We start from the raw sequence: 27,834 nt of genomic DNA on the forward strand, positions 1-27,834 counted from the left end.
TTGGTTTTACTTCCTCATATGATCAGATTTCTGGGGAACTTAGTGTTTCTGCCCTCTAAAGTATTCAAACACCCCCCCATCCCCCCCTCAACACCCCACTGCATTTTAGAGCATTTTGTTTCTTGAGAGACTCAGAACTACTGTCAGGAAAGCAAGTAACTCTTTGTGGTGTATGTTGTATTATTTATTTGCTTACCGGAATCGTTTGCATGGGATTTTTGGCACCTTCTCCAATGTAATTTGTACATTGCTTTTGTAAGATACGATACCCGGGTAACTCTCTCGCACCAGCTAATCCCTTTCCGTCCTCTGGCCCGTGCTATTAAGACTTCTCTCATGCCCTGTTTGTCCAGTACATGTGCGCCCTGCAAGAGCAGCAAAGTAAACCGTCCTTTTTCTTTTTTTCCTTTTCCTTCCAAAATCTGCGTGTTGCTTTGAAATCAGCTTTATTGCACATGCTAAAGAAAACCAGTAGTGTTGACTGGAAATGCGTATGCACAGGCTCGAAGTCATAGCCAAAAGCGATCAACAGTTGTCTCTTCATTTAGCTGCTGGGGGGATGGCAACGTGCTCCGTTGGGTTTGTTGAGCTAAGATGCTCTTGCTCCATCCTAGCTCAATAAATGTTACTGGGGAGGGGCTTTCCGCGCTTTCGAACACTTAACCACAGGCGGCTTTTGCCTGACCTGTTCCTGCCTTCTTTTGCCTCAGAGGTTGAAAGATCTCAAGCAAAGGGAATTTGCTCGCAATGTCTCTTCGAGATCGCGTAAAGATGAAAGGAAGCAGGAGAAGGCGCTCCGGCGGCTCCACGAACTGGCTGAACAGCGGAGGCAGCCGGAATGGTGAGTGCGGGTGCACCCCGAGCCCCCTGGGAGCGCGTGCGCGGGGGTCCTGCCCTCTGCGCTGCCGTCTGGCTCCTGGAATCCTGCGCGAGTTTTAGGGGCAAAGTTTCACGCTGAAGTTTGGCCTCGTGCTGTGGTTTTGGTAGGAGTGAATTCGCTAAACGGGTAGCCCAGAGCATCCCCAAATTGCTTTATCCAGCAATAGGTTTTCTTCGTTTTTTTAATATTATTAAAAAATTGAAGCTGTATAATGCATTTTAGTGTGGATTTCTGGATACAAGAGTGCTTGAAAAGTGTAAAAGACTGTTTTAGATGAGGCATGAATCCAGCTGCAGAGGTATACAAATGGCACTCAGCTGTTTTTCTCTGTTCTAACTCGTTCATGCAGTGCTCCTGGAAGTGGACCCATGTTCAGAACCACCACGGTGGCTGTGGATGAGGAGGGTGGAGATGATGACGATTCTGCAGCCAACAGCAGCTCTTTCATCCAGACGACGTCTGGCCAGGCTACAGAGATGACTATGGACAGAGGTTTCCTAACCACGGGACAAGTCGGTGGCTCTCTTATGCCAAGCCAAATGCCCATCCAGACAGCGCAAGCCATCAGCTTCGGCATTAAGAGCACTTTGGGAACTCCGCTGCAGAAGATAGGCGTGTCGTTTTCATTTGCTAAGAAGACTCCGGTGAAGCTTGAGACCATAGCTTCCGTTTTCAAGGACCACGTGGAAGAATCAAGTTCTGCAGATGGAGCAAAAGCTGATGAGAGAGGGTCCTCGGATGCAGGGAGCCTGCAGAGATCTGGTGAGGGCGAAAGCACAACTAATTCTGACGGCAAGGCGGAGGAGGATGACCAACATGACAAAGACAGCGGGTCTCTGACCACTACGTTATCTAAACTGAAAAAGATGAGACGAGAAGATGGACCAATGGCAGTTGAACCAGAATACTACCACTATATTCCCCCAGCCCACTGTAAAGTAAAGCCTAACTTTCAATTCCTGCTTTTCATGAAGTCTACCGAACAAATGGAAGCTGAAAATGTGAACAAAAAAAACACGCATGAAGTTAAAAAGGGTAGTTCTCCAAAACCCAAACCGGGCAAGCACGTGGAGAAGGCTGCTGAGAGCACAGGGCAGCAGAAGGAGCCGAGTACTACTGAAACTGCAGCTCAGCAGAGCAAAACAGAGCTAAAAGAAGCCCTAGAAAATGTGAGTATGCAGGAGAGCAAGCGCCTTCCAGAGAGCAGCCTCCCTGAGCCAGACACTACTAAGGAAGTCGCTCAGCCTGTCTCAGGCTGTAAAGATGTCTCTGAAGGACCAAAGCATCCGACAGGACCTTTTTTCCCTGTTCTGAGTAAAGATGAGAGCACGACTCTCCAGTGGCCTTCAGAGCTTCTCATATTTACCAAAGCAGAACCATCCGTTTCGTACAGCTGTAACCCCCTGTATTTTGACTTCAAGCTCTCTCGCAACAAAGATGCTAAAGGTAAAGGGGCAGAGAAGTCTAAGGATCCAGGGGGGCTTTGTAAAGAAAACGTTCAGAGCACGGAATCGGGCGAGATAAGCAAACCCAAGGAGGCAGAAAGCGCAGCTAACAGTTCTGCTCTGAAAATGGAAAACAAATCTCTGTCCACGTGCGGCTCCCAGAACAAGCAGGAGTGCAGCTTGGCAAGCCTCGGTAAGGGAGAGGGAGAGGACAGTAGTAAGAGCATAGCTGGTAAGAGCAAATCTGGAAGATCCCATAAACACAAAAAGAAAAAGAAGCACAAAAAGTCCAGCAAACACAAACGTAAACACAAGGAGGAAGCTGACGAGAAGGGCCGAAAAACTGACCTGGGGGAAGAGAAACCCAAGAAACGGAAAAGACACAGACACAAAAAAGGCAAATCCTCTCTTTCTAATGAATCGGAACGAGCGCTAAAAGCCGAACTGTCTGAAGACTGCAGCCATTTCCAGAAGAAGAAGCGGTGCTCCCAGGAGTCCCAGAGGAAGTCTCTGTCTGCTGAAGAGGGAAGCAGCGCGAAGAAGGAGGACGGTGGTAACTCCTGCCAAGAGCATGGTAGCAAAAAACACAAGGCTGACCTGCAGCAGTTCCCGGCTTGGAGGCGACGGTGCTCGGCTCCTTCCCTGGGCAGGACCGGCCGCAGGAGCCGGCAGAGCAGCGGGGACTACGACAGCGACGAGGGCTCTCACAGGAAGCACTGCCGGCAGAAATCCCCGTCGCAGTACAGCGACGACTACGACTCCGGCAGCGACCACTCCAGGAGCCGCTCGAGGTCGGGGCGGAGGCACTCCTCTCACAGGTCCTACTCGACCAGCTCTGACGCTTCCTCGGACCACAGCCGGTACAGCCGTCGGAGAAGTTACTCGGATGACAGCTACAGCGATTACAGTGACCGCTCCAGGTGCCATTCGAAGCGGTCCCACGACTCGGAGGACGACTCTGACTACAACAGCTCAAATCACAGATCGAAGCGGCGCAAGTATTCTTCTTCTGAAGATGACTACAGCTCGAGTAGGAGCAGGTCGAGGAGTCGAAGCAGGAGCCGAACCCACCCGCGAGGCAGGTCGAGAACAAGGAGCCGGGGCAGAACGCGCAGCAGCAGCTGCAGCCGCAGCCGAAGCAAGAGGAGAAGCCGGAGCGTCACGGGGCGCAGCTGGAAACGGAGCCGCAGCTACAGCAGGGATCGCAGCCGCAGCACGAGGAGCCACTCGCAGAGGTCTCTCTCGCGAAAGGGCTCTCGAGGCCACGAGAGCCCCGAAGAGAGGAGGTCTGGGCGAAGAGACTTCATCAGGTCCAAAATCTATCGCTCGCAATCTCCTCACTATTTCCGGACGGGCCGAAGTGAAGGATCGTCGCTGAAGAAAGAGGATGGCAAAGGAGAGGATCTGAAAGGATCTGGCTCGCTCTCCCAAAACAGCAGCAGCTCTGGCACGGGGCGGACCTCGGAAGGTGACTGCAGTCCAGAGGAGAGAAACTCCGTCACTGCAAAACTTCTCCTGGAAAAGATTCAGTCCAGGAAGGTTGAGAAGAAGCCCTGCGTCGCTGACGAGATGCTGGCAGGGGCAAACAAGGTGGGCATAAAGCTCAAAGATCCTCCTCAGGGCTACTTTGGCCCAAAACTTCCTCCGTCCTTGGGCAACAAACCGGTTCTCCCCTTAATTGGGAAACTGCCAACCGTTCGAAAACCAAACGCCAAAAGATACGAAGACTCTGGCTTGGAGAGGGGCGAGGAGCAAGAGCTGTCGGATTCCGAGGATGTTTCCCAAGGCATTGAGGAGGCTCAGTTGTCCGCCCAGTCTCTCCTGGAGGAAGTGGTGATGGTAATTCAGGACAAACCGCTGGATGAGCAGAAACGTGACGAACCTGCCGTGGAAATGCCGTCCATTCCCCTCGAAGCACCAGCGCTCCCCGAGTGCTTTGGCTCTGGAGATCTGGTCATGCCGCACAACTTCCTCTCGGATCCGAGCGATGGCGATGGGCTAGAACCTATGGATGGAGGCAACCAGCCGGTCCCGGTGGAAACCAGTATGATGCCCTTAGTTCCAGATGTTGAGCACTTTCCTGGCTACGTGCCTCAGAGCGGGGAGCCGAGCATTGAAGGGGATCGGGAAGGAGGAGAAGACTCCTCGCTAGCGCCGCTCGAGAGCCAGCCGATCACCTTTACCCCCGAAGAAATGGAGAAGTACAGCAAGCTGCAGCAAGCGGCTCAGCAGCACATTCAGCAGCAGCTCCTGGCAAAGCAGGTCAAGGCCTTCCCTGCCTCGGCGGCCCTGGCGCCGGCAGCGCCTGCCCTGCAGCCCATCCATATTCAGCAGCCGGCGGCGGCGTCGGCCACCTCCATCACCACGGTGCAGCATGCCATCCTGCAGCACCACGCCGCCGCGGCCGCCGCCGCCATCGGCATTCACCCGCACCCCCACCCCCAGCCTCTCGCTCAGGTTCATCATATCCCCCAGCCCCACTTGACGCCTATTTCGTTATCCCACTTGACCCACTCGATTATTCCGGGGCACCCTGCTACGTTTCTAGCCAGCCACCCCATCCACATCATTCCGGCGTCAGCCATCCATCCGGGCCCCTTCACTTTTCATCCGGTTCCTCACGCTCTTTATCCGACCCTTCTTGCCCCGAGACCTGCTGCCGCTGCGGCCGCTACGGCGTTACATCTCCACCCTTTGCTGCACCCCATTTTCTCAGGACAGGACTTGCAGCATCCACCCAGCCACGGCACATGAAGGACAAAATGAAGTAACCTTGGAGGAAGGAGAATATTTTGCATTTTGGGAAGGGGTTGAAGTTGGTCCAGCTGGCAGGTGAGGCCTGAGAATTTCCTTTCACTCTTCAGCAGCCAAAGAAGCTCGAGGGCTGGGTAGCAGCGGGTCGGTTTGTCAGCGTCGTGTGTATCTGCTGCCGGGGGCTGTCCTGTGTCCCCGACACCTCCGTGCACGTAGCGGCACTCGTCTCCCAGAATCATTTCACGTGTAGACCAGCGAGACGCTTGGAAAGGCTTTTTTTTTTCCCCTGGATTCTTACACTTGGTCATCTTCCTTCTGCCACCTTGTATATGATAAATGAGATTTCATACACACTTAATAGGTCTTTCAGTCCTTTTAACGAGGTCATCTAATTAAAATAGTCAGCATGACTGAATCCGGCTCGTAATCAGCGATGAAACACGGAATGACTGACAGCTGGGGATCCTGGCGAGGAGGCCGACGGAAGGGCAGTGCCGCTCCTGCTTTGGCTGGGCCAGTACCCGTTTTCAGGCGTTACGGGAGATCTCTTGGCACCCTGACACTGTGTTCTTGGGGTTTGGGTTTTTTTTTTTTTCTTGGGGTGAGCAGCAAAGGTGGGAGTGAGATCTTACTTTAAAGCCGAAGAGAGGAGCTGTGTGTGTGCCCAGAGCTCCGACCCTTCTCCATCTGCATTAGCATTCTCCTGCGCGAGGGCTGCGCCCCGACGGCTGCTGGATGTTCTGGACTGGAGGGAGGTTCTCGGTCCAGGGCTGGCGACCTCAGTCTGGGCTTTGACCACTCTTCTCCTGAGAGGGGAGGAAACAATAATCACTCTGACTTCCATCTTGGTGTTGGGAGAGAGGCACTCGGATGAGAGAGAGAAGGAAAATCCGTTTAGGAATTGAAGCAATACAGAGGACTGGGGAGAGTGGCCGGGGTATGTAAAGTGTATTCTTTCCTCTGTGATACTGATGGTTTCCTTATTAATTTATAGGGGTTTTTTTTTAATGTAAAGAATTGCACTGAACTCTGTAAACAAAGATGCTGCTTTTTGTAGCTCATATAAAAAGGTTACATTTGTAGTATACCGCAATAATATTTTTTACAGCCAGTTCTTTTAGTGGTACTTGTTCTGGTGGCTTTTGTGTAAATATGTTTGCTGTAGGTGAAATAAGACACTTGTAAAGGTTCAACTTTATAGTTCCAGCTAGATGCAAAATGACTAAGCATGTATATTTTATCAAGCTCATGTATTTTTGAAGTTTTTATGTACTATAAAATGTAAAAAAAAAAATAAAATAAATAATAATAATCTTCACTTAGCATTTTGCAGAAGAGGAAAAAAAAAAAGTGAGACTTGGACTAGGTGAGGTGCGTGGGCGACACCAGTGACTCGACGGGCGCTGCGGAGGGAGCAGCCCAGGCACGCTGCGCTCGGCTTTCTGAGGCAGCTGCTTGTGGGAATCGACACTGGAGGCAGTCTCAGGAGTGGCCAGAGTATAAAATACCCCCTTTTTTTTTTTCTTTTTTTTTTTTTTTTCTCTCTTCTTCTCCCCTGGGTTTGACCCGGTGCTCTGCGGGTGCCAGCCCGGCTGCGAGTTCAGTACTTTCTGGTGAAGGACGAGCCTTTCAGCCGTCGCCCTTTGCCATCGTACAGGCGGGGAGAGGCGGTTTAGGACCGATCCGCGAGGCTGTGCCTGCCCTGGTGCTCCGTGAGGGATTTCTGTTCTTTCCAGCACCGTCCTCTGGCTGCAGGGAGCACTAACCGTGGGAGGCTTCTCCACCCACGAGCTGGTCCCATGGCGCCAGGAGGAGCTGCTGCTGTCCCCGCAGACCTGGGAATTCCAGGTTCGGGTCCTCCTCGTGTTTTGGGGGCACCGTATGGTGCTGGTTTCAGAGCAGGCAGACCCCCTCCTACCCCCCAGCCAGGCAGGAGCAGGCAGCGAGGGGACACGGAGGACATGCTGGCTGCCCGGCGTCCCCTGCCCCGGCCTCTCCTGAAGCGCAGCGCCGAGACCCGGGGGGAACAGAGATTGAAGGGATTGACAACTCTTGCGCTTCCTCACGGTTCAGACGAGAAACTTTGCATTCGAGCAGGTTGGGCTGAAACCCAACGGTCAAAAAAAGGGACTCAATTTCTCTGTAAATAATTAACAGGATACAGTATTACCGTCTCAGTGCTGAGCTTCATTAGCTTCTAGATCCGATGCGCGCGTTCTGGCACCTTCACACCGCAGTCAGGGCTTGGGGTTTTTTTTTTTTGACTTCCAGAGTAGTGCTAAAATAATTAACCTGTCATTACTTAACAAGCATAAACAGACTGTATTTAACTTTGTCACATAAGATATATATATAAATATATATATATGCTGTAAAATGAGGGGGAAAAAACCTTTCTAATAAACCAATGATTTGTGGAAAAAAAAAAAAATGTGTGGTTGCGTGAGACGACTTGGAGCTGCTGCATCTGATCGCGCCGTAGCCCAGGGCTTTTTCCTAAAATAACAGTATTAGATGCTTGGGTCATCGGGTGAAACCACTTTGAATTGGATATTGAGCTGGATGCAGAGAAAATGTACTCTTTAATTTTTTTTTTTTTTTTTAAAGGGCATTATTTGGAGTAGGAGCCCTCGGCTTGCTTCTGCTGGGAGGTGGCCCTAACCCCCAGCAGAGCGGGCAGCTGGGGCCAGCGTGCTTCTGCCACCGTCACCTCCGCAGCCGAGGGCTCAGCAGCTGCTGCCTTGGCTGGCTCTGTGTCGTGGAGGGTTGCTGGCCGTGCCCCCCGCCGGCCTGGGGGGCTTGCTGCTGCTTTGGGGGGCGTGCTTGGCATTTGCCGGCCTGAGTGAGTGTCGGAGGAGGTGAGGGCTCGGGGTGAGCGGCGCCAGCCTGGCCTTTCTTAACTAAAGGACCTGGCTTGCTTAAAGGCAAAAATGGAAAGCCCTGAATTGGGTTGGGGTGCGGGCTGCAACCCGCCTTGGCTGGGGCTGTCCTCTTTCGGGTGGCCTAGGAGCGGCTTGCCTGGGTGAATGACAGCAGGGGAAGTGTAAGAAACAGGAAACTTAAGAAATTTGATAGAGAAAAGAAAGGCTGCCAGCCTGGGAAGAGACCTCCTGAAGAGGAGCAGACCCCTGTGCTCAGCACCCTCTCCCCGGGGGCCTGGAGCTGAGCCGGGCTCAGCTAAACCCTTCCCCTCTCTGGGCCTGCGCTCAGCCCCGGCTTTGGGCAAATCCCACCGCTTTCTGATTGCAGCTACTCCACGGCACCCAAGAGGCGGGAGCTGCCTTAGACCCTGGGACCACCCCATGGTCCTGCCTTACTTCCCACCTGCACCTTCGGAGTCGATCAAAAGGATGAACCCCCTGTTTCTGCACGGGGGGGCTGGCTCCCAGCGAGATGCTCCAGTGCCTCTCCCTGCCGCCGGCTCCCGGTGAGCGGGAGGAGCCCCTGGCAGCTTGAGTTTGTGTTTAAATTTCATTGTGTTTAAATTCCACAATTGACTTAAGCCGAAGGGGACCCAGGGGTGGCCGTTGTTGCAGGGCCCCTCCCTCCTGGGGAGCGGTTTGGGGTGTCCCTGCCCTGGGGAAGGGGAGACAGTTCAGTGGCGATGCCCAGGGCTGGTGGGGAGCCAGGCCTCCCCCACCCCCTGTCTGCTCCATCCACATGTGGAGGGGACCTTGGGGGAACGATGGACAGGCCCCTGCACCCCACAGCTGTCCCCCCCTCGCCGCTGCGCTTCCGCTGGCTGGGCCGTGGCTGCCTGCACCCCAAGATAGGCACCCTGCGGCGCGGCACCCTGCGGCACAGCCCCCAGCTGGGTTCGGCCCCGCTCTCCGGCGGAAGGATGGCGGGCACAGGCTCTTATGCTGCCTCCTGCCATGGCCCTGTCCCCCCCACCCCTCCCCGTGTCCCCCGTGGGCACTGCCACCTCCTGCCCTGCTCTGCCAGCTGGGCCAGGCACCTCTGTCCCCTGGCCAAAAGCAGGACACCCCCCCCTGCACCCCCGTACCCCCTTGGCTCCCTGTCAGGGGTGGTTGTGCGTGCGGGGGGGGCCCTTCCTGTGTCCCCCATCCCCGTTCCCGGCTGCATCCCCTGAGATAAGCAGGGGCATGCTGGTGTGGGCTGTGCCGGGGCTGCATTTTGGGGTGGCGATGGGGGCTGCTGCTGCCCTGCTCCGGGCCCTGCTGCTCCTTGGGGGGCTGTGCTCGGCCCCGACCCTGGGGCTCCTCCAGGACCCCCCCACCGTGTATGAGGGACCCCCTGGCAGCTATTTCGGCTTCGCTCTGGATTTCCACATGACCGAGGGCAGGTAGGGAGACACCAGGGTGCCGGGGCTGGGCTCAGCACCCCTTCCCCCCCACCCTGACACCTGCTCTGCCCACCCCAGGCCCAGCGTGGCGGTGGGGGCACCCCGCGCCAACACCTCCCAGCCCGGCGTGGCTCAGCCCGGCGCCGTCTTCCTCTGCTCCTGGCCCCCCAGCGAGACCCCCTGCCACCCCCTCCCCATCGACACTACGGGTGCGTGGGTGCCGTGGGATGATGGGTGGGCAGGGGGGGGCTGCCGGCCTGGCACACTCCCCCTCTCCCACTCCCCCAGGGAACGAGACAGAGATTCAAAACACCCTGAAGTTCCACACCTACAAGTCGCACCAGTGGCTGGGGGCGTCCGTCACCAGCTGGGACGGCAAACTGGTGGTGGGTGCACACGGCGGGTGGGTGGGCACCCTTGGGTGGCGGCAGGGTGGGCACCCACCTTGTCCCCATCCCTGTCCCCAGGCCTGCGCCCCGCTGCAGCACTGGAACGTGATGGACGGGCAGCAGGAGGCTTTCCGCACCCCGACGGGCGTCTGCTTCGTGGGGGCCCCTGGGCTGCAGCGCGTCGCCTGGTACTCGCCCTGTCGTGACCAGCTCATGGCCAGAGCCTACCGCCAGAGCTACTACAGTGAGGGCGGGGGGGTGGGGGGGGTGGGGGCGGGGGGTGCCCCCCACCCCCCGGTTGGTCTGACCCAGCCCTGTGCCCGCAGCCTTCGACATGCGCTACTGCGAGATCGGCTTCAGTGCAGCCGTCACCCCGGTGAGATGGGGGCTTGGGGTGGCCCCGGGTATCCCTGTGGGGTGTCCATGGGGGTGCGCCAGGGGTGCAGAGGGTGTTGCTGGGATGGTACCTGGGTGTTGGGTGGGGATGCCAGGGTGGCGGGATGCGAGGATGGGGATGCTGGGGTGGGGGATGCTGGGGTGAGGGTGTCGGGGTGGGGGATGCTTGGGTGGAGGATGCTGGAGTGGGGGATGATTGCGTGGGAGATGCTTGGGTGGGAGTGCTGGGGAGGGGGCTGCTGGGGTCAGGGTGTCAGGGTGGGGGATACTTGGGTGGGGGATGCTGGGGTGGGGGATAATTGCATGGGAGATGCTTGGGTGGGAGTGCTGGGGAGGGGGCTGCTGGGGTCAGGGTGTCAGGGTGGGGGATACTTGGGTGGGGGATGCTGGGGTGGGGGATGATTGCGTGGGAGATGCCAGGGTGGGAGATGCCAGGGACAGGGTGCCCCAGGGTGGAGGCTGACACCAGCTTGTCCTGCAGGACGGCGCGCTGGTGCTCGGTGCCCCCGGCGGGTACTACTTCAAGGGTGAGTCCTGCCTGCCGGGCACTGCCCCCCAGGCTGGCTGGTCCCACTGTACTCACCTTTGGGTGGGCACAGCAGGAGGAGGGCACCCAGGATGAGAGACGCCCATAGGTGCCACCCCCAGCAGCACTGGCAGCCCAGGGCGGGTGCCGGTGGGTGCCTGGTCAGTGCTGGTGCCCACCCCAGTGTCCCCCAGGGCTCCTGTACTTGGTGGAGGTGGACGACATCCTCACCCGCTTCCATGGCGAGTCCCTGCTGTGGCCGGAGCGCCCAGGACGTCCCACGGAGATGCTGCTGTCCACGGACTATGAGGACGGGTACCGGGGTGAGCAGTGGGCATGGGGCAGCCCTGCCCCCACAGCCGGCTTGCGCCAGGGCATGGCAGGGGTCACCGGTGCCCGTCTCCCCGCAGGGTACTCGGTGGCCGTGGGCGAGTTTGATAACGATCCCCAAACCAAAGGTACGGCCAGGCGGGCGCAAGGGCCAGGGCCACCTGGGTGGGGGTACACGGGTCCTGGGCACCCTTGGGCTCTGGGGTGCCCCTCCTCTCCCAAGGGCTCTGGGACAGGGGTTGTGCCAGCTCAAGAGTGCTGGCCATCTCTGTGCCCCCGTACCTACCCCAGTGCTGGGGGTATCCCCGTGCCCACCCCAATACCACGGTGGGGGCACTCAGGGCTCTTGTCCCCTGCAGAATATGTGGTGGGGGTCCCCAACAAGTGGAACACGAGGGGTGAGGTGAGTGGTGCCAGGTGCCCGGCTCTGTGTTGGGGACACCGCTGCGGCTGGGCACCCCAGGCTGGGGACAGGGACGGGGCCTGACGCTGCTCTGGGCAGGTGGAGATCTTCAGTATGGGGGCGACCCTGCGCCGGCTGCGGGGCATCGCCAGCGAGCAGGTACCCCCCCACCCTGTGCTGCCACCCCACAGCACCCACTGCTCCCAGGCCCCACGCGCCATCACCCCACAGCACAATTCCCCCCCCCCCCCCCCAATCACACCCAGTGCCTCTTCCACTGCCCCCAGTGCCCCCCTTACCCAGCTATCCCCTTCCAGCACCCCACGGCTTGCTGGTGTCCCCTGCCACCCTGCCCATTGCCACGTCACCCCACAGCACCCAGCTGCCCCCCTCAGTGCTCCACAGCACCCCTGGACCCTCACCCCATAGCACTGAAGCACTCCCCATCACCCCCAACTGCCCCCCCCCCCCCAAACCCCCAGCACCCAGTGTGCCTCACAGTGCCCCTGGCACAACCCCCCCTTGTCCCCCCCAACTCGGACCGTTTCCAGGTGGCATCGTACTTCGGGCACACGGTGGCCGTGGCTGACGTCAATGGGGATGGGTGAGAGCTGGGACTGGCCCCCCGAACCCCATCCTCCATGGGGGCACCCTAGGGTGCTGCCTCCTTGCCTGGCACACCCCTGAGTGCCACCAGTCCCCAAACCTGGGCACCCTGACCCCCATGCTGGGCGCAGGCAGGACGACATGCTGGTGGGTGCCCCCCTGTACATGGCCCGGCGCCCCGACGGCCAGCGCAGCGAGGTGGGACGCCTCTACCTCTACCTGGGCGGGGGGCAGCGGCCCCTCACCCAGCCCCCCCAGATCCTGACGGGCACCCACCCCTACGGCCGCTTCGCCGCCGCCATCGCCAGCCTCGGGGACCTGGACAAGGACGGCTACGGCGGTAACACCAGCCTGGCACGGGGGTGGTGGGGATGGAGGGGCTGTACCGGGGGACGTGCCACCCACCCAGTGCCCAGTCTGAACCATTGGGGAAACTGAGGCAGGAGCACCCGGGAGGGTGGCGGCACTGGGATGGGTCACCTGGTGGGTGCTCACCTCCCCCATGTCCCCAGACGTGGCCGTGGGTGCCCCGTTGGGGGGTGACGGTGGCAGCGGGCAGGTCTTCATCTTCCGCGGGCAGAGCGAGGGTTTGATGCCAGTGCCCACCCAGCGCCTCGACAGCCCCTTCCCCGGCCCGGCCGCCTTCGGCTTCGCCCTGCGCGGTGCCACCGACCTGGACGGCAATGGCTACCCAGGTACGGCCCAACCGTGTGGCCACCGCTGTGCCACCCCAGTGCCACCCCGGTGCCGCCTGCCCTGTGACCAACCCACTGCTTGTCCCCACAGATCTGCTGGTGGGGGCTTATGGGGCAGCCAAGGTGGCCGTGTACTGGTGAGTGCCCGTCCCACCAGCTCTGGTGGCAACTGCATCCCAGGGGGTCCCTGCCCGAGTCCCCAGGCACCTCAACTCTGTCCCTGTGTCCCAGGGGACAGCCCGTGGTGGTGGCCCGGACCCAGCTGAGTGTCCCTGACGGTCTGAACCCCGAGGTCCTGGACTGTGTCCTGCCCGGCTCCACCACCACCCACGTCAGCTGGTGAGCTGGGGGGCACCGCCATGGGGACACCACCACCATGGGGACACCACTGCTGTGGGGACATCACCCCGCAGATGGCGGCATGTCCCTGAGAACCCCTGGGTGCTGTCCCCCTCACAGCTTCCCCGTGGTGCTGTGCGTCAGCGTGACGGGCCAGCACATCCCCCAGAGCATCCGTGAGTGCTGGTGTCACCCAGAGGGGACAAGGGGCACCTCTGGGGTGTCACCAGGAGTGGCATGGGTGCCAAGCTCCCCCCTGCCCGCTGTGTCCTGCCAGACCTTGACGCCGAGCTGCAGCTGGACCGGCTGAAGCCCAGGCTGTCCCGGAGGGTCCTGCTGCTGCAAGGCCACCAGTCGTCCTGGCACCAGGCACTGGTGCTGGCCCCGGGGACGCCCCCCCTGTGCCACAACCTCACCGCCTACCTGCGGGTACGGGGACAGTGCCAGGGCGGGCTGGCACGGGTGGGGACAGTGGTATCCCCAACCTAGGGAGGGTGGGGGACAGGGATGGGGACAGTGGGATCCCCAGCTGGGATGGGGACAGGGATGGGGACAGCGGTGTCCCCATCCCAAGGAGGGTGGGGGACAGGGATGGGGACAGTGGTGTCCCCAACCCGGGGTGGGCACGGGGTCCTTGCCGGGGTGCTCTGTCCATGGGTGTCCCCAGGACGAGGCCGACTTCAAGGACAAGCTGAGCCCGGTCGCCCTGAGCCTGAGCCTGGCGCTGCGCGGGGAGGCCCCGGGGCTGGTGCTCTACGGGGACACCCTGGTGCAGGCACAGGTAGGGGGGGACATGGGGACATCCCGCGATGCCCCGGGGTGGGTTTGTCCCCAAGGTTGGGCCAGGGCACCCGCTGCCACCGCTGCACCTTGCGGTCCCCAGCCTGTCCCCAGTGTCCCCAACCCCTCCCTGGGACATAGCCCCTGTTCTCCCTGCTGTCCCCAGTCACACCCCAGCATGTTCCCCCAGTACCCCCCACCGTCCCTGACCCTTCCTTGGGTTGTCCATCCAGTCCCCTTCACTGTCCCTAGTCCCTCCCTGGGATGTCCCCCTCGCTGTCCCTGCTCCCTCCTTGGGATGTCCCCCCAGTACCTGCTGCTGTCACCAGTGCCTCCCTGGTATGTTCCCTTTGCACCCCATTCCTCCCCAGGATGTCACCCCAGTACCCCCTCTTGTACTCAGTCCTTCCCTCACGATGCCCCCTCTGTACCCCTCACTGTCCCCAATCTCCTCCTGGGACCTACTCCTCCCCTCCCTGATGTCCCAAATACCTCCCCGGGATGTCCCCTCTGTACCCCCTTTTGTCCCCAATGACCCCCCACTGCCCCTCCTCCCGTCCCCCACTCCCTCCCAGACCCACATCATACTGGAGGACTGCGGCGAGGACAACCTCTGCGTCCCCGACCTCCGCCTGGCTGCCGACACGTGAGCGCTCGGGGTGGGCGAGGGTGGGCGCCCAGTGTCCCCCCGGGGGTGCTGAGCCCTCTCCCCATGGGTGTCCCCCGCCAGGCCCAGCAGGCGCCTGCTCATCGGGGCGGAGGCCGCGCTGCGCCTGCGCGCCAACGCCAGCAACGCGGGCGAAGGCGCCTTCGAGGCCGAGCTGCGGGTGCAGCTGCCCCCCGGCACCCACTACCAGGCGGCCCGCAGCAGCATCCCGGTGGGTGCCGGTGGGGGGAATGGGTGCCAGGGGGTGCCAGGGGGGGCGTGTGGGGTTGGGCTTCATGCCCTGCCCTTGGACCGTGTGGGTCCGCGGGGTGGTTGGAGGGGTCCATGGTGTGTCACCTCCCTGTGTCCCCCCCGCTGCAGGGGCAGGAGAAGCTGAGCTGCAACCCCAAGAAGGAGAACGGGAGCCACGTGGTGCTCTGCGAGTTGGGCAACCCCATGAAAGCGGGGGCCCGGGTAAGGGGATGTGGGGTGTCCCCCCGCTGAGCCCATCACCCTGGTGTCAGGGCTGGGCACGACCAGTGGTCATGGTGGTGGTGGTGGGTCACCCACCCACCCTCCTGCTGCCCTCCCAGATCACCGTGGACATGGAGCTGAGCGTGTCTGGGCTGGAGGACATGGGTGATGCCATCACCTTCCAGCTCCAGCTGCGGAGGTGACACTGTACCAAGCCCCTGTCCCCCACCCACTGTTGGGACCCTGGCACCTGGAATTTGGTGGCCTCAGTGTGTCCCCAAACTCGGTGGCCATCCCTCACCCTGACGTGTCCCCGCAGCAAGAACAGCCCCAGCTCCACCAACGCGTCGGTGACGGTGATGGTGCCCGTGGAGGCGCAGGCGGTGATGGAGCTGCGAGGGTGAGGGTCTGGAGGGGAAGGGGACCAGGGGGACCATGGAGGGACACTGACCCCCACTCTCCTGCCAGCAACTCCCTGCCTGCCACCACGGTGCTGCCGGTGAGCTGGCACAGGGTGGAGGGCAGCCGGCGGCTTGAGGACCATGGCGTCAAGGTGGAGCACGTCTACCAGGTAGGGTGCTGCACCCGTGGGTGCCTGGGGGACTGTCTCCTCCCCAGTGTCACCTCACCGTCCTCCCACAGCTCCACAACAAGGGTCCCAGCACCGTCAGCGGGGTCACCCTGCGCCTCGCCGTCCCCAACCAGCTCGGTGGCCGCATCCTGTTCTACCTGCTGGAGCTGGGCACCGAGGGGGGCATGAACTGCACCGACCCTCCCGGCCTCAACGCCGAGCAGGTAGGGTGCTGCCTGGGGGCTGGCGCTCAACCCATTGGGTGCTGGGTGGGTGTCCAGACGGTGTGCCGCCCCCCCCCCCCCCCCTTTATCTTCTTCCAGCTGGAGATCCCCCAGCCCACGGGCGCAGCACCCCGATACGGCACCCACGAGCGGGAGCGCAGGGAGGTGGAGGAGCCGCCGGGCGCTGGGGTGGAGCAGCCCATCCCCGTGGTGAGCGGGTGCTCCCCAGGGGCCTGCAGCCCACAGCGGGTGCAGGGGTGGGTGGGGTGCCCCCCCCCCCCCCCCCCCCCCCCCCCCCCCCCCCCCCCCCCCCCCCCCCCCCCCCCCCCCCCCCCGGGGTGCTGGGTCAGGTGACACCCGCCCGTGTCCCACAGAACTGCAGCAACACCACGTGCGTGGCCATCACCTGCCGGGTGCCCAGCCTGGCCAAGGACCAGCGGGCGCTGGTGAGCGTCCATGCCCTGCTCTGGCTGGACACCCTGCAGCAGGTACTGTCCCCTCTTGGGTGCCATTGTGTCCCCAGGGTGTCCCCGCCATGTCCCCCTCCTGCACGCTAGGTCCTCAGGGACCTGCGGAGAGCAGCCCTGGGGACCCTGGGTGTGGGGTCATGGGTGCCCCGTTGGCTGCTAACACCCCGGCGCCATGTCCCTGTGTGTCCCCACGTGTCCCCACGTGTCCCCATGGCCGTCCCCAGCGGGATCACCTCCTGAAGCAGTTCCTCATCCAGTCGCAAGCCTGGTTCAACACCTCGGCCATGCCCTACCGCGTCCGGCCCCGCGTCCTGCCCTCCGGGGAGGCCACGGTAGGGCCAGCATGGGCACGGGGGTCCCAGGGACAAGCTGTGGTGGCAGTGGTGCCACCCACCCATCCCTCCGCAGGTTGTCACTGAGGTCGTGCGTGCCAGCCCTGGGGGCGAGGGGGCTGTGCCAGTGTGGTGGGTGGTGCTGGGGTCCTCGCCGGGCTCCTACTCCTCACCCTCCTCATCCTCCTCATGTGGAAGGTGAGTGGGTGGGGGGATGATGACACACCAGGGACACTGGTGACACCCTGCCATGGTGGTGGGACTTAAATGGCACTGGAGGGACTCATGAAACAGCAGACCCAGCCCTGGGGGTGGGGGCTGCAGGCACAGGATGGGGGGCCAGCACTTGGGGTGATGCCATGGGGTCCCCTGGGGGTGATGCCGTGGGGTGTCCTGGGGTCGGGCTGTCACCTTGTCCCTCTTCCAGATGGGTTTCTTCAAGAGGACACTGCCACCGACCGAGAAGGACGTGCAGGAGCTGGCTCCTTGCCAGGCCCAGGACTCGGGGAGTACCCAGGGCTAGCGGGGTACCATGGTGTCCCCCTGTGCCCCCATCCCGTGACGTGTTCCCCAGCCCAGCCCCCATGTCCCCAGCACCCCGGGGTGCCCATGGGGCCCAGCACCCCACTGCTGCCCCTGGACAATAAACCTCGGCCTGGCACCGGGCGGTTCCTGCGGGGTGATGTTGGGGTGAACCCCCCCCCCCGGACCTGGGGAGGGGACAGGCCACACGCAGGGGGAATAGGGGCAGGGGGTGCCTGTGGGGACCCCCTCGTGGGGTGCCCCAGGGACTGTGGGACTCGGCACAGCAGGTGCGGTGGCGGTGTTGGGGTGCCAGTGCCAAGGGGCTGGTGTGGTACTGGGGTCGGTGCTGGGATGCCCGTGCGGTACAGGGGTGGGTGCCGGCACTGGGGGTGGATGTCAGTGCTGGTACTGGGGATGCTGGTGTCGTACCGGGAGCTGATGCTGGAGGTCGTGGTACTGGGAGTCGGTGCTGGTACCGGGGGTGGGTCCTGGGATACCGGTGCTGCTACCGTGTGTTGGTGCTGGGGTCAGCACCAGGATGCCGGTGCGGTACCGGGGGCTCGGGGTGGTACCGGGGGTGGGTACAGGGTGTTGGTGCCGGTACCGGGGTCAGTGCAAGGATGCCGGTGCTGTACTGCAGTCGGTGCCGATACCGGGGTCAGCGCCGAGATGTTGGTGCGATACTGAGTCCCAGTACCGGGGTCAGTACCGGGATGCTGGTGTCGGTACGGGGTGATGGGTGGCGGTACCGGGGTCAGTGCTGGGGGGCCGGTGTCGGTACCGGAGGATGGGTGCCGGTACCAGGGTCGGTGCTGGGGGGCCGGTGCGTTACCGAGTCCCGGTGCTGAGTGTTGGGGTGGTGCTGGGGGTGGGTCCGGGGGTCCGGGGTGGTGCCGGGGGTGGGGGGCCGGTACCGGGGTCAGTGTCGGGATGCTGGTGCCGGTACCGGGGGATAGGTGCCGGTACCGGGGTCAGTGCCGGGATGCCGGTGCCGGGGGATGGGTGCCGGTACTGATGTCAGTGCCGGTATGCCGGTGTCGGTACCGGGGGATGGGTGCCGGTACCGGGGTCAGTGCCGGGATGCCGGTGCCGGGGGATGGGTGCCAGTACCGAGGTCAGTGCCGGGGTGCCGGTACCAGTACCGGGGGATGGGTGACGGTACCGGGGGATGGGTGCCGGTACCGGGGTCAGTGCCAGGGGGCCGGTGCCGGTACGGGGGTCGGGTGCCGGTACCGGGGTCAGTGCCGGGATGCCGGTGCCAGTACCGAGGGATGGGTGACGGTACCGGGGGATGGGTGACGGTACCGGGGGATGGGTGCCGGTACCGGGGTCAGTGCCGGGATGCCGGTGCCGTAATGCGGTCGGTGCCGGTACCGGAGTCAGAGCCGGGGATCCGGGCCGTGGTACCGAGTCCCGGTGCCGGGTCTCGGGGCGGTGCCGGGGGTGGGTCCGGGGGTCCGGGGCGGTGCCAGGGGTGGGGGGCCGGTGCCGGGGCGGGGCGGGCGGCCGTGCCCGGCGGCTCCGGCAGGTGGAGCCCGGTCCCCGCGGCGGCGGCGGCGGCGGGCGGAGCGGGCCGGGCCGGGCGGGCCGGGCATGGCGGGGTAACGGCGCGGAGCGACCATGCGGCCCCGCCGCCTCCTGCCGCCGCTGCCGGTGCTGCTGCTGCTGGTGGCCGCGGGCGGGCGGCGGGCGCGGGGCGCGGCGGAGCCGGGAGCGCACGGTGAGAGCGGCCTTTGTGTGCGGGGGCGGCGGGCGGCGGCGGGGGGAGGCGCCCGCCCCCGTCCCGACCCGCCCCGACCCCCGCCCTGACCCCCGCCGGCCCCTCCATCATCCCCCCCCCTCCCCCATCCCCGCCTGCCTGACCCCCATCCCGCCGCGGACAAGCCGCCTCGGGCCCCCCCGGGCTCCCCCCCCCCCCCACGGCTGGCGTCAGTCTGTCCCCCCCCCGGCTGTCCGGCTGTCCCTGGCTGTCCGTCCGTCTGCGCCCCCCGGCTGTCGGTCCGTCTACCCCCTCCCCGGGCGGTTCTGGCCACCGGCGGGCGTTGGGTGCTGGGTGGGGGTCCTGGGGGGCGCCTGAGGGTGCAGGAGGGTGTGAGGGGGGGGGTCCTTGGCAGTGCCGGGGGGTTGCAGCTGAGTGGGTGGGGGTCGTGGAGGGAGCTTGGAGGGGGTGCAAGAGGGTGGGGGTGGTCTTAGGCCACGGGTTGCAGGGTGGTGGGTGGGGGTCTTGGGCAGCGCCGTGGGGTGCAATGCGATGGGTGGGGGTCACAGGGCAGGGGTGAAGGAGGTGGGAGGGGGTCCTGGGAAGAGCTTGAGGGTGGAGGAGGTTGGGTGGGGGTCCCAGGCGGTGGGGTGCGTGACGGTGGGTGAGGGGTGTGGATGGAGCTTGGGGGTGTGGGAGGGGTGGGGGTGGTCCCAGGCCAAGGCGTGCAGAAGGGTGGGTGGGGGTCCTGGGCACAGCTTGGAGGTGCAAGAGGGTGGGTGGGGATTGCAGGCCAGGGGGTGCCGGATAGTGGATGGGTGGGTGGGGTCCTGGGCAGCACAGGGGATGCAACATGGTGGGTGGAGGTCCTAGGCCGGGGGTTGTAGGATGGTGGGTGGGGGTCCTGGGCAGTGCCAGGGGTGCAGGTAGGTCAATAGGGTCCTGGGCAGCACCAGGGGATGAAACATGGTGGGTGGGGGGCCAGCCCAGGGAGTACAGGAGGGTGGATGCGTGGGTGGGGGTCCGGAGCAGCACCCAGGGGTGCAGGATGGTGGGAAGGGGGGCATCCTGGGCAGGGTGTGGGGGTTACTCCATTGCAGGCACCACTGCCCGCTCCCGGGAGGCAGGGTGGGCCCTGGGGTGCAGCTTACCACTTTGGGGTCCCTGTGGCTCCCTGTGACCCCTGCCTGCACCCCAAACCTTCCTGGCAGTGCCCCTGTGGCAGGGTGGGGTGTGCCCGGGGGGGTGAGGTGGGGGGCAGTGGGGTGAGGGGGTCCTGACCCTGCACGGCCACAGCCCCGTCCTGCTTGTGCTGGCTCAGCTCTCTGGCTGGCGTCACCCGTGTCTGTCCCCGTGGGGTGACAGCGGTGACGGGGCATGGGGGACAGACGCCCGGGTCCCGCTCCCACCCCGGGACCTAGCACCCCCCCGCCACCCATCGTGCAGCCGTGGGGGTCATACTGGGAGGAACTGGGAAACCAGTGGGGTGCCAGCATCCCCTTGGTGGCTGTGCCACCCTCTGGGGACCCCTTTGGTGATGGTGGGGGCTTGTGCCCATGGGGACAGAGAGTGTGAGGGGGGTCCATGCCTGTGCCCCCCGTGCTAGGGGTGGCACTTGGTCCCCCATCTCCGGAGGACACAAAGGGGTGGCCGTTGGTGCCAGCTGTCCCCCAGCAGCTGCAGGTGGCCGGCATGTGGCCGTGGCGACATTCCTGCCCCCCGGGTGCCGGCTGTCCCTGCTATGTGGGGGGGGACCACTCCCAGTCCCCCTCTCCCCATGCCAGACACCCCCCCGCCCCAACGCATGGCTGAAGCAGTTGCTGCAAATTCCTCCTCTTGCCACATCTGGGCAAACATCTGGGCTGGGGGGGGGGGTGGGGGTGGGGGCGCTGTGTGTTGGCTTGCTCAGCGGTGTGGGGGCTTTTGGGGGGCAGGATGCTGCCCGGGGGGACACGGGGTCCCGAAAGCCCCCGGGGCCGCGGATGAAGGAGGTCGTTGCCAGGGTGATGGCGCCTGAGCCGGGCCCGCTGCCAAGGGCTGAGGGCTCATGCGCAGGACGGCTCTGGCACGGGGGGGCCGGGGGCACGGGAGGGTGTGGGGTGCCCCCCCAGCCATGCCCACCCATGCCCTGCATTGGGGACTGGGGTGGGGGACCCGTCCCTGGGCTGCCAGTGGGGCTCGCTGGAGTGGAGACCCCCCAAACTCGTGACATGTGTGAGCTGCACCCCGAGGGGCAATGCCTCTGCCTGGCTTCCCGTGGGGGATCTTGGCGGGGGACACGACTGGGTGCACCCACCGGCGTGGGCATGGCGCCCTGGGGCAATAACCCACCACGGCCACCCGCTTCAAGGGGGGGGCACCGGGTGGGCACAAAGAGGGGCACGGGGGGGGGTGCCCACACCCCCCAGGGCAGTGCCCGTTGTCCTGCTGGGATGGTGCCCACAAACCTGCCAGCAGGGTACCTGTGACCTTACTGGGGTGGCGCCTATGACCCACCAGGGTGGGTCCCACCACCCTGCTGGGATGGTGCCCGCGACCCACCAGGCTGGTGGCCGTGACCTGCTGAGATGCTGGCCATGACCCACCAGGACAGGTCCCACCTCCTGCTGGGATGCTGCCCCCACCCCCGCATCCCCAGGTCACGCTGAGGGGGGGGAACCCACCAGCACAAGGGGTGCCCCGTGCCCGCACCCACGCGTCACCCGTGTCCCCGCAGAGGTGCTGCTGAAGGTGCAGGTGTACGAGAGCGGGACGCTGGCCCCGCTGGCCCAGGCCACCCTGGAGGTCTTCGGCAACCGCAGCTCGCTGGCGGCCGGCACCACCGACCACGAGGGCACCGGCGTCCTGCCCGTCCCCTACCGCCTGGGCACCTGGGTCCTCGTCACCGCCGCCCGCCGCGGCTACGTCACCACCTCCGTCCCCTGGCGCGTCAACAAGCTGCCGCGTGAGTGACCGGGACCCCCAGCCATGATGGGGGACCCCAACGCCTTACTGGGGGGCGCTCTGAGCCCTGATGGGGGGACACAATGCCTTACTGGGAGGCGCTCTGAACACTTATGGGGGACCCCAGCCCTTTACTGGGGGACATCTGATGCCTGACTGGGCAGCTCATATGGAGGGCTCCCAGTTCGTTCCTGGAGAACCCAAATCCCTTACTGGGGGGCTCCAAGCCCTGATGAGGGACCCTAATCTTTTACTGGAGGGCTCTGCACCCTTATGGGGGGGTCCCTCAGTCTTCACTGTGGGACTTGGTTCCTTATGGGGGACCCCGATCTCTTACAGGGGCCCTGATCCCTTACTGGGGATGCTGGTCACTTACTGGGGGCCTCAGTCCCTTACAGGGGGGCCCAAGCCCTTAATGGGATCTCTCATTCCCCCCTTACTGGGCGGGAGAGGGGCTGCAATCTCTCACTGGGGGTCCTTGATCCCTTACTGGGGGCCTTTGGTCCCTTCCTGGGGACCCCAAAGGGCTTTTGGGGGGGGGGGGTTCCCTTACAGACGGGTGTATGAGGGGGATTCGTCCCTTTTGGGAGGGGACAGCCATGTCCTGGTGGCCCCAAAGTCACCCCATCCTGAGGAGGGGGGGCCAGGGGGGCACCCTGGGCTGGGCGCCAGCTCTTGTCCCCAGGGCCATCACGGGGGGCGGGGGGGGGAGAGCAGGGCGGCATCGATGGGGTCACCTTGCTGGGAGGGGTGGGACACGTGGGAGCGCTTAGCTGGGGGGGGGACGTTCAGGGTTGGGGGTGCAGAGATGGGGGGGTACAGGAGTGGGGGGTACAGGGATGGGGGTGCAGGGTTGGGGGTTGTGCAGGGATTGGGGGTGCACAGGGATTGGGGTGCATGAGGATAGGGGTGCAGGGATGGAGGGGTGCAGGGTTGGGGGGTGCACAGGGACTGGCGTATGTAAGGATGGGGGTGCAGGGATGGAGGGGTGCAGGGATGGAGGGGTGCAGGGTTGGGGGGTGCGCAGGGACTGGGGTATGTAAGGATGGGGGTGCAGGGATGGAGGGGTGCAGGGATGGAGGGGTGCAGGGTTGGGGGGTGCGCAGGGACTGGGGTATGTAAGGATGGGGGTGCAGGGATGGAGCGGTGCAGTGTTGGGGGTGCACAGGGATGGGCGTGCACAGGAATGGGGTGCAGGGTTGGGGGGGTGCAGGAATGGGGGTGCACATGGTGGGCGAGGCTGGGGATTTGGGGTGTGCATGGGCATGGTGGCACACAGGGACTGGGAGGTGGGGGGGTGCAAGGACTGGGGGTGGGGGGTGTGCAAGGATGGGGTGTGTGAGGGTTGGGGACGTGCATGGACGGGCCAGGCCTGGGCTGCCTGTCCCTGTCTCCATGTCCATCCCTGTCCCCACGTCCATCCCCCCTCCCTTGCTGCCCTATTCCCCCCCCTGCCCCCACCTGCTCTGCAGGGCCCGTCACCCCCTCTCCCCACCAGCACCCACCCTTCCCTCCCTTCCCAGCCCCGCCCCCAACCTGGGGGACTGGGAGGGGGGTATTTTTGGGGTCCCCCCATCACACCCCCCCCCTGCCCTTGCAGTCTACGCCTCCATCAGCCTCTACCTGCTCCCCGAGCGCCCCGCCACCCTCATCCTCTACGAGGACCTGGTCCAAATCCTCCTGGGATCCCCAGGTGAGCGATGGGGTTGGAAGCAGGGGAGGGGGGGGGGGGGGGGTGGCACCACCATCACCCCTGGGTGCTGCCACCCACCTTGTCCCCGCCAGGTGCCCGTGGGCAGCCGTGGGCGCAGTTCCCGCGGCGGGCAGCCCGCCTGCCCCGCAGCTCCACGTACAGCCAACTCGCCGCCTCCCTCACCGCCGCCACCGGCCCCAGCCTGGCCCGCGCCTTCCCCGCCTTCCTCGGCGCCGAGCAGGACGGCAGCGGTACGGGGACACCGGGAGGCTTGGGGTAGGGAGCGAGGGGACACCCCGTGAGGCCACCCCATATGTACGTGTGTGTGTCCCCCCCCCTTGTCGCTTGTCCCCCGCAGCCAATGCCACCTGGCTGGAGCTGGCGCCCGTGGCGGCTCTCAGCGTCCATCTCTTCACCGGGAACGGGACGGAGGTGCCGCTGGCCGGCCCCGTCCATCTCTCCGTCCCTTTGGCCCCTGACGCCGGGCCCGTGGTGGCCACCAGCGTGCCAGCCTGGAGGTTTGACCCCAAGAGCGGTGAGCGCTGGTTGAGGTGGGGGGCGGGGGGGGGGGGGGGGGGGGCAGAGAGGTGGCACAGCTCCTGCTGGGGATGGCGGCGGCGGGGGTGATGAGTTTGGGGGGGTCTCAGCCCGCCAGGGATGGGGGCACACGGATGTGTCTCCCTGCAGGGCTGTGGGTGCGTAATGGGACGGGGCTGATCCGTAAGGAAGGCCAGCAGCTCTACTGGACTTTCGTCTCCTCCCAGTTGGGATACTGGGCAGCGGCTCTTCCCTCTCCCAGCACAGGTAGGGTGACACCCATGGGTGCCCCCAGCCTGGGTCGCCCTGTCCTGGTGGCAGCACCCCAGCTGAATGGAGGGTTGTGTGTGAGTGTCTGGGGGTGAAGGACACCCATCCCATGGGGTGCTGGTGGGTGCAGCCCCTGGGATGCTCGGGGAGGCGGGGGGAGGGATGGATGCCCATGCCCTGTCTGACCCCCCCTCGTCCCCCAGGGCTGGTGGCGATGGCGGCGGGTGTGACGGACATCACCACCTACCACACCATCTTCCTGCTCACCATCCTGGGCGCCCTGGCCCTGCTCGTCCTCATCCTCCTCTGCCTCCTCATCTACTACTGCAGGTCAGTACCCCCCCACGCTCCCCCCACACCCAGCACCCCTGGGGTCCCAGCTACAGCTTGGGGGGGGCATGCACACACCACTGGGCACCCTATAGCTGGCTATGGGGGGCGGGGGGGACAGGGGCGGACACTGCCTGCCTGGAGCCCTTGGGTGCCCTATAGCTGGCAGGGGCAGGGAGCCACCATCCCCTGGCACCCCTGGGTGCTCTATAGCTGGCTTTGGGGTGGGGGCCACCACTCTCCAGCACTCCTGGGTGCCCTATGGCTGGCTTTGGGGTTGCCCACCACCGCCTGGCACCCCTGGGTGGTGCCCTATAGCTGGCTTTTGGGGGGGGGGGGGGGGCGTGGCACCACTCTCCAGCACCCCTAAGTGACCTGTGGCTGGCTTTGGGGTGGCCCACCAGCCCTGAGTGCCCTGTGGGTGGCTTTGGGATGGCCCACCACCCCCTGGCACCCCTGGGTGGTGCCCTATAGCTGGCTTTTGGGGGGGGGGGGGGGCGTGGCACCACTCTCCAGCACCCCTGGGTGACCTGTGGCTGGCTTTGGGGTGGCCCACCACCCCTGAGTGCCCTATGGGTGGCTTTGGGATGGCCCACCACCCCCTGGCACCCCTGGGTGGTGCCCTATAGCTGGCTTTTGGGGGGGGGGGGGGGCACCACTCTCCAGCACCCCTAAGTGACCTGTGGCTGGCTTTGGGGTGGCCCACCAGCCCTGAGTGCCCTGTGGGTGGCTTTGGGATGGCCCACCACCCCCTGGCACCCCTGGGTGGTGCCCTATAGCTGGCTTTTGGGGGGGGCGGCACCACTCTCCAGCACCCCTGGGTGACCTGTGGCTGGCTTTGGGGTGGCCCACCACCCCTGAGTGCCCTATGGGTGGCTTTGGGATGGCCCACCACCCCCTGGCACCCCTGGGTGCACCTTACAGCGGGTGGGGGAGCCTGGTGGGGTGGGGGACACCCCAGCCCCCCCCCCCCCCCCCCCCCCCCCTTCTTCCGTGGGGTGACCCCCACCACCGTCTCCCCGCAGGCGGCGGTGCCTGAAGCCGCGGGCCCAGCACCGCAAGCTGCCGCTGCCGGGGCCGCTGGACGCCGCTCGGCGGGACCAGGCCACCTCGGTGTCCCAGCTGGACCTCCTCTGCGGGGGCAGCCACCTGGAGACGGCGTCCTCGGGGGGGGACACCGACATCCCCACCCCTGGGTTACCCCCCTCTACCCGTGACCTCCCCACCGCCCGGCCGGACTTCTTCCAACCGCCGGCTCCCCCTCAGCTCCGTGCCGGACCCCGGACCCCCGCCGGCACCCTGGCCCCCCGCCGCCGCCAGCCCCCTGCGCCGGAGGACTATGGGCGCCCCGGTGAAGCCTTCGGCCTCAGGGCCGCCCGCTCGGTGGATGGGCTGCAGCCGCCGGACGAGCATCCCCGGGGGACCCCCGCTTTCCCCCCCCGGCCCCCCTCGCCCCCGGTCTTTACCCGTTACGGGGGGCAGCCAACCGAGCACCCGCTGCCTGAGCCCCCCCCTCGCCCACCCTCGCTGGCCCCCCCGGGTCCGCTCCTCCTCTGCGGCCCCCTGGACCGGGGTGGGGGGCCGGAGGATGTCTACCGGGGGGTGATGCCCACCCTCCTCATCCCTGCCCGCTACATGCGCTTGGCCCCCGGTGAACCGGAGGGTCCCCCCGAAACCGACGGGGGACCCGGTTCGACGGCAGCGACGGCCGCCCCGCCGCCCGCCCCGTCCGCTGGGCCACCCTTCGAGGAAGGGGAAAACTGGGGGGGGGCTCGTGCCCCCCAACCGGTGAGCGGCTCGGTGGCCATCCCGGTGCTGCTGGACGGGTCGGCGGTGGCGCAGCTCAACGGGGAGCTGCAGGCGCTGGCGGGGCAGCAGTTATTAGAATTAGGGGGTCCCCCCCCTCCGAGAGCTTGGTTCGTCTCCTTGGATGGCCGTTCCTCCCAGGTCCGCCATTCCTACATCGATCTGCAGGGCAGCGAGAGGGGGTCCGGCCCCGCGCCCCCCCCCCCGCCTCCCCCGGGGAGTCGGCAGTGGGGGGGAGGATGGAGGGACCCGACCCCCCCTTCCCGTCGCCTCCCCCGAGGACAGCTCGCTGGCCCCCTTGCTGGAAGCGGGGAGCGGGGGGCGGCGAGGGGGGGGCAGCGGGCGCAGCAGTGCCAGCGAAGCCCCCCGTGACTCCCTGACCAGCCCCGAGGAGGAGGCGCTGGCGGAGGCGGGCGAGGGGGGCGACGAGGGGGGCGACCGTAAAAGCCCCTGGCAGAAGCGGGAGGAGCGGCCGTTGATGGTCTTCAACGTCAAGTGAGTGGTGGGGGGGGGTGGCGGTGGGGGGGGGTGTCATGTCGTGGGAGGGGGGGGGGGTGGTGGGATGGTGGGGACACTGCTGTTGTCATCATGCCCTGCCATTGTCCCATCCCACCACCCTCCTCTCCTGCCACTGTCCTGTCCCGTCCCACCACAGTCGCATCCAGCCACCATCTCATCCCGCCACCATCGCATCCTGCCACCAGCCCCCCTTCCCCTCACCCCATCCAGCCCCATCCCATCCCACCACGCCATCCTGCCACCATCTTCTCTTGTCCCTGTCCTATCCCACCACCGTCCCATGCCACCGTCATCCTCTCCTGCCACCACCCTGTCCCATCCAGCCCCATCTTGTCCCACCACCATCCCATCCTGCCACCACCATCCCATCCGGCCACCATCCCATCCGGCCACCGTCACTGTGTCCTGCCACTGCCCCCTCCCACCATTCACATCCCACCCTGCCCCATCCAGGGGAGGGGGCAGAGGGACAAGCCCCAGGTCACCTGTGTCCCTATGTGCTTGGGACACCCCTGGGTATTGTGCCACCCCCTTCCCCCGTGTCACTGGCCTTTGCCACATGGGGTCCTGCTGCCCGTGTGTCCCCCCCCTACCTTGACATTGCCATTCACCTCTCTGTCTTTTGGGGGGGATGTGTGAGAACTGCATGTGTGTGTGTGTCCCCCAAGTCCTGAGGCATGTCCCCACTTGTGTCCCTGCAGGGCAGGGGGGGCCGGCAGTGCCCCCCGGGCCAGCGGTGCCTCCAAGCTGCAGTAGGAGCTGGGGGGGACCCTGTACCCCCTCCTCCGAACCTCGTCTCCCCCTCACCCCACCTTGGCTTTGGATTTTAATTGTGTTTCTAAACGTTTTCTACGTGGCGAGGATGAAGAGGGGCCAGCGGGGGCTGGGCTGGTGGTGGTGGGGGACATGGGGACCCCCCCCCTTTGGGCACTGCCTGCCCCGACCG

The 27,834-nt window shown here is 64.6% G+C and overlaps 3 protein-coding genes across 3 annotated transcripts in view; all 3 read left to right on the forward strand.

Annotated features, from left to right (window-relative positions):
* The window catches only part of GPATCH8 (G-patch domain containing 8), a 32,806-nt gene extending 26,200 nt beyond the window's left edge, over positions 1-6,606 (forward strand). The window contains exons 5-6 of the mRNA XM_009949680.2: positions 711-841; positions 1,230-6,606. Of these exons, the coding sequence (XP_009947982.2) occupies positions 711-841; positions 1,230-5,079 (3,981 nt within the window). The 3' untranslated portion in view covers positions 5,080-6,606. The remainder of the gene's footprint in view (positions 1-710; positions 842-1,229) is intronic.
* Positions 6,607-8,764: 2,158 nt separating this feature from the next.
* On the forward strand, positions 8,765-17,227 carry ITGA2B (integrin subunit alpha 2b). Its single transcript, XM_086478172.1, is given in 32 exon segments — positions 8,765-8,923; positions 9,174-9,385; positions 9,464-9,594; positions 9,674-9,771; positions 9,853-10,018; positions 10,101-10,150; positions 10,652-10,697; positions 10,891-11,019; positions 11,107-11,154; positions 11,386-11,429; positions 11,529-11,588; positions 11,981-12,033; positions 12,167-12,375; positions 12,548-12,730; positions 12,822-12,867; positions 12,962-13,069; positions 13,190-13,245; positions 13,347-13,498; positions 13,737-13,850; positions 14,425-14,495; positions 14,580-14,727; positions 14,877-14,969; positions 15,089-15,168; positions 15,289-15,369; positions 15,438-15,540; positions 15,612-15,764; positions 15,864-15,974; positions 16,139-16,252; positions 16,459-16,566; positions 16,643-16,706; positions 16,709-16,764; positions 16,994-17,227. Coding segments are annotated over 32 exon segments (3,342 nt in total). The 3' UTR covers positions 17,090-17,227.
* A 1,484-nt stretch (positions 17,228-18,711) lies between these two features.
* Positions 18,712-27,645, forward strand: FAM171A2 (family with sequence similarity 171 member A2). The gene is given in 10 exon segments (XM_086478061.1): positions 18,712-18,811; positions 21,507-21,734; positions 23,334-23,426; positions 23,519-23,677; positions 23,785-23,961; positions 24,114-24,230; positions 24,437-24,563; positions 25,589-26,564; positions 26,566-26,864; positions 27,590-27,645. Coding segments are annotated over 10 exon segments (2,331 nt in total). The 3' UTR covers position 27,645.
* Positions 27,646-27,834: the final 189 nt, after the last annotated feature.

Source organism: Leptosomus discolor, chromosome 25, assembly GCF_034619465.1.
Source record: "Leptosomus discolor isolate bLepDis1 chromosome 25, bLepDis1.hap2, whole genome shotgun sequence".
NCBI lineage: Eukaryota > Metazoa > Chordata > Aves > Leptosomiformes > Leptosomidae > Leptosomus > Leptosomus discolor.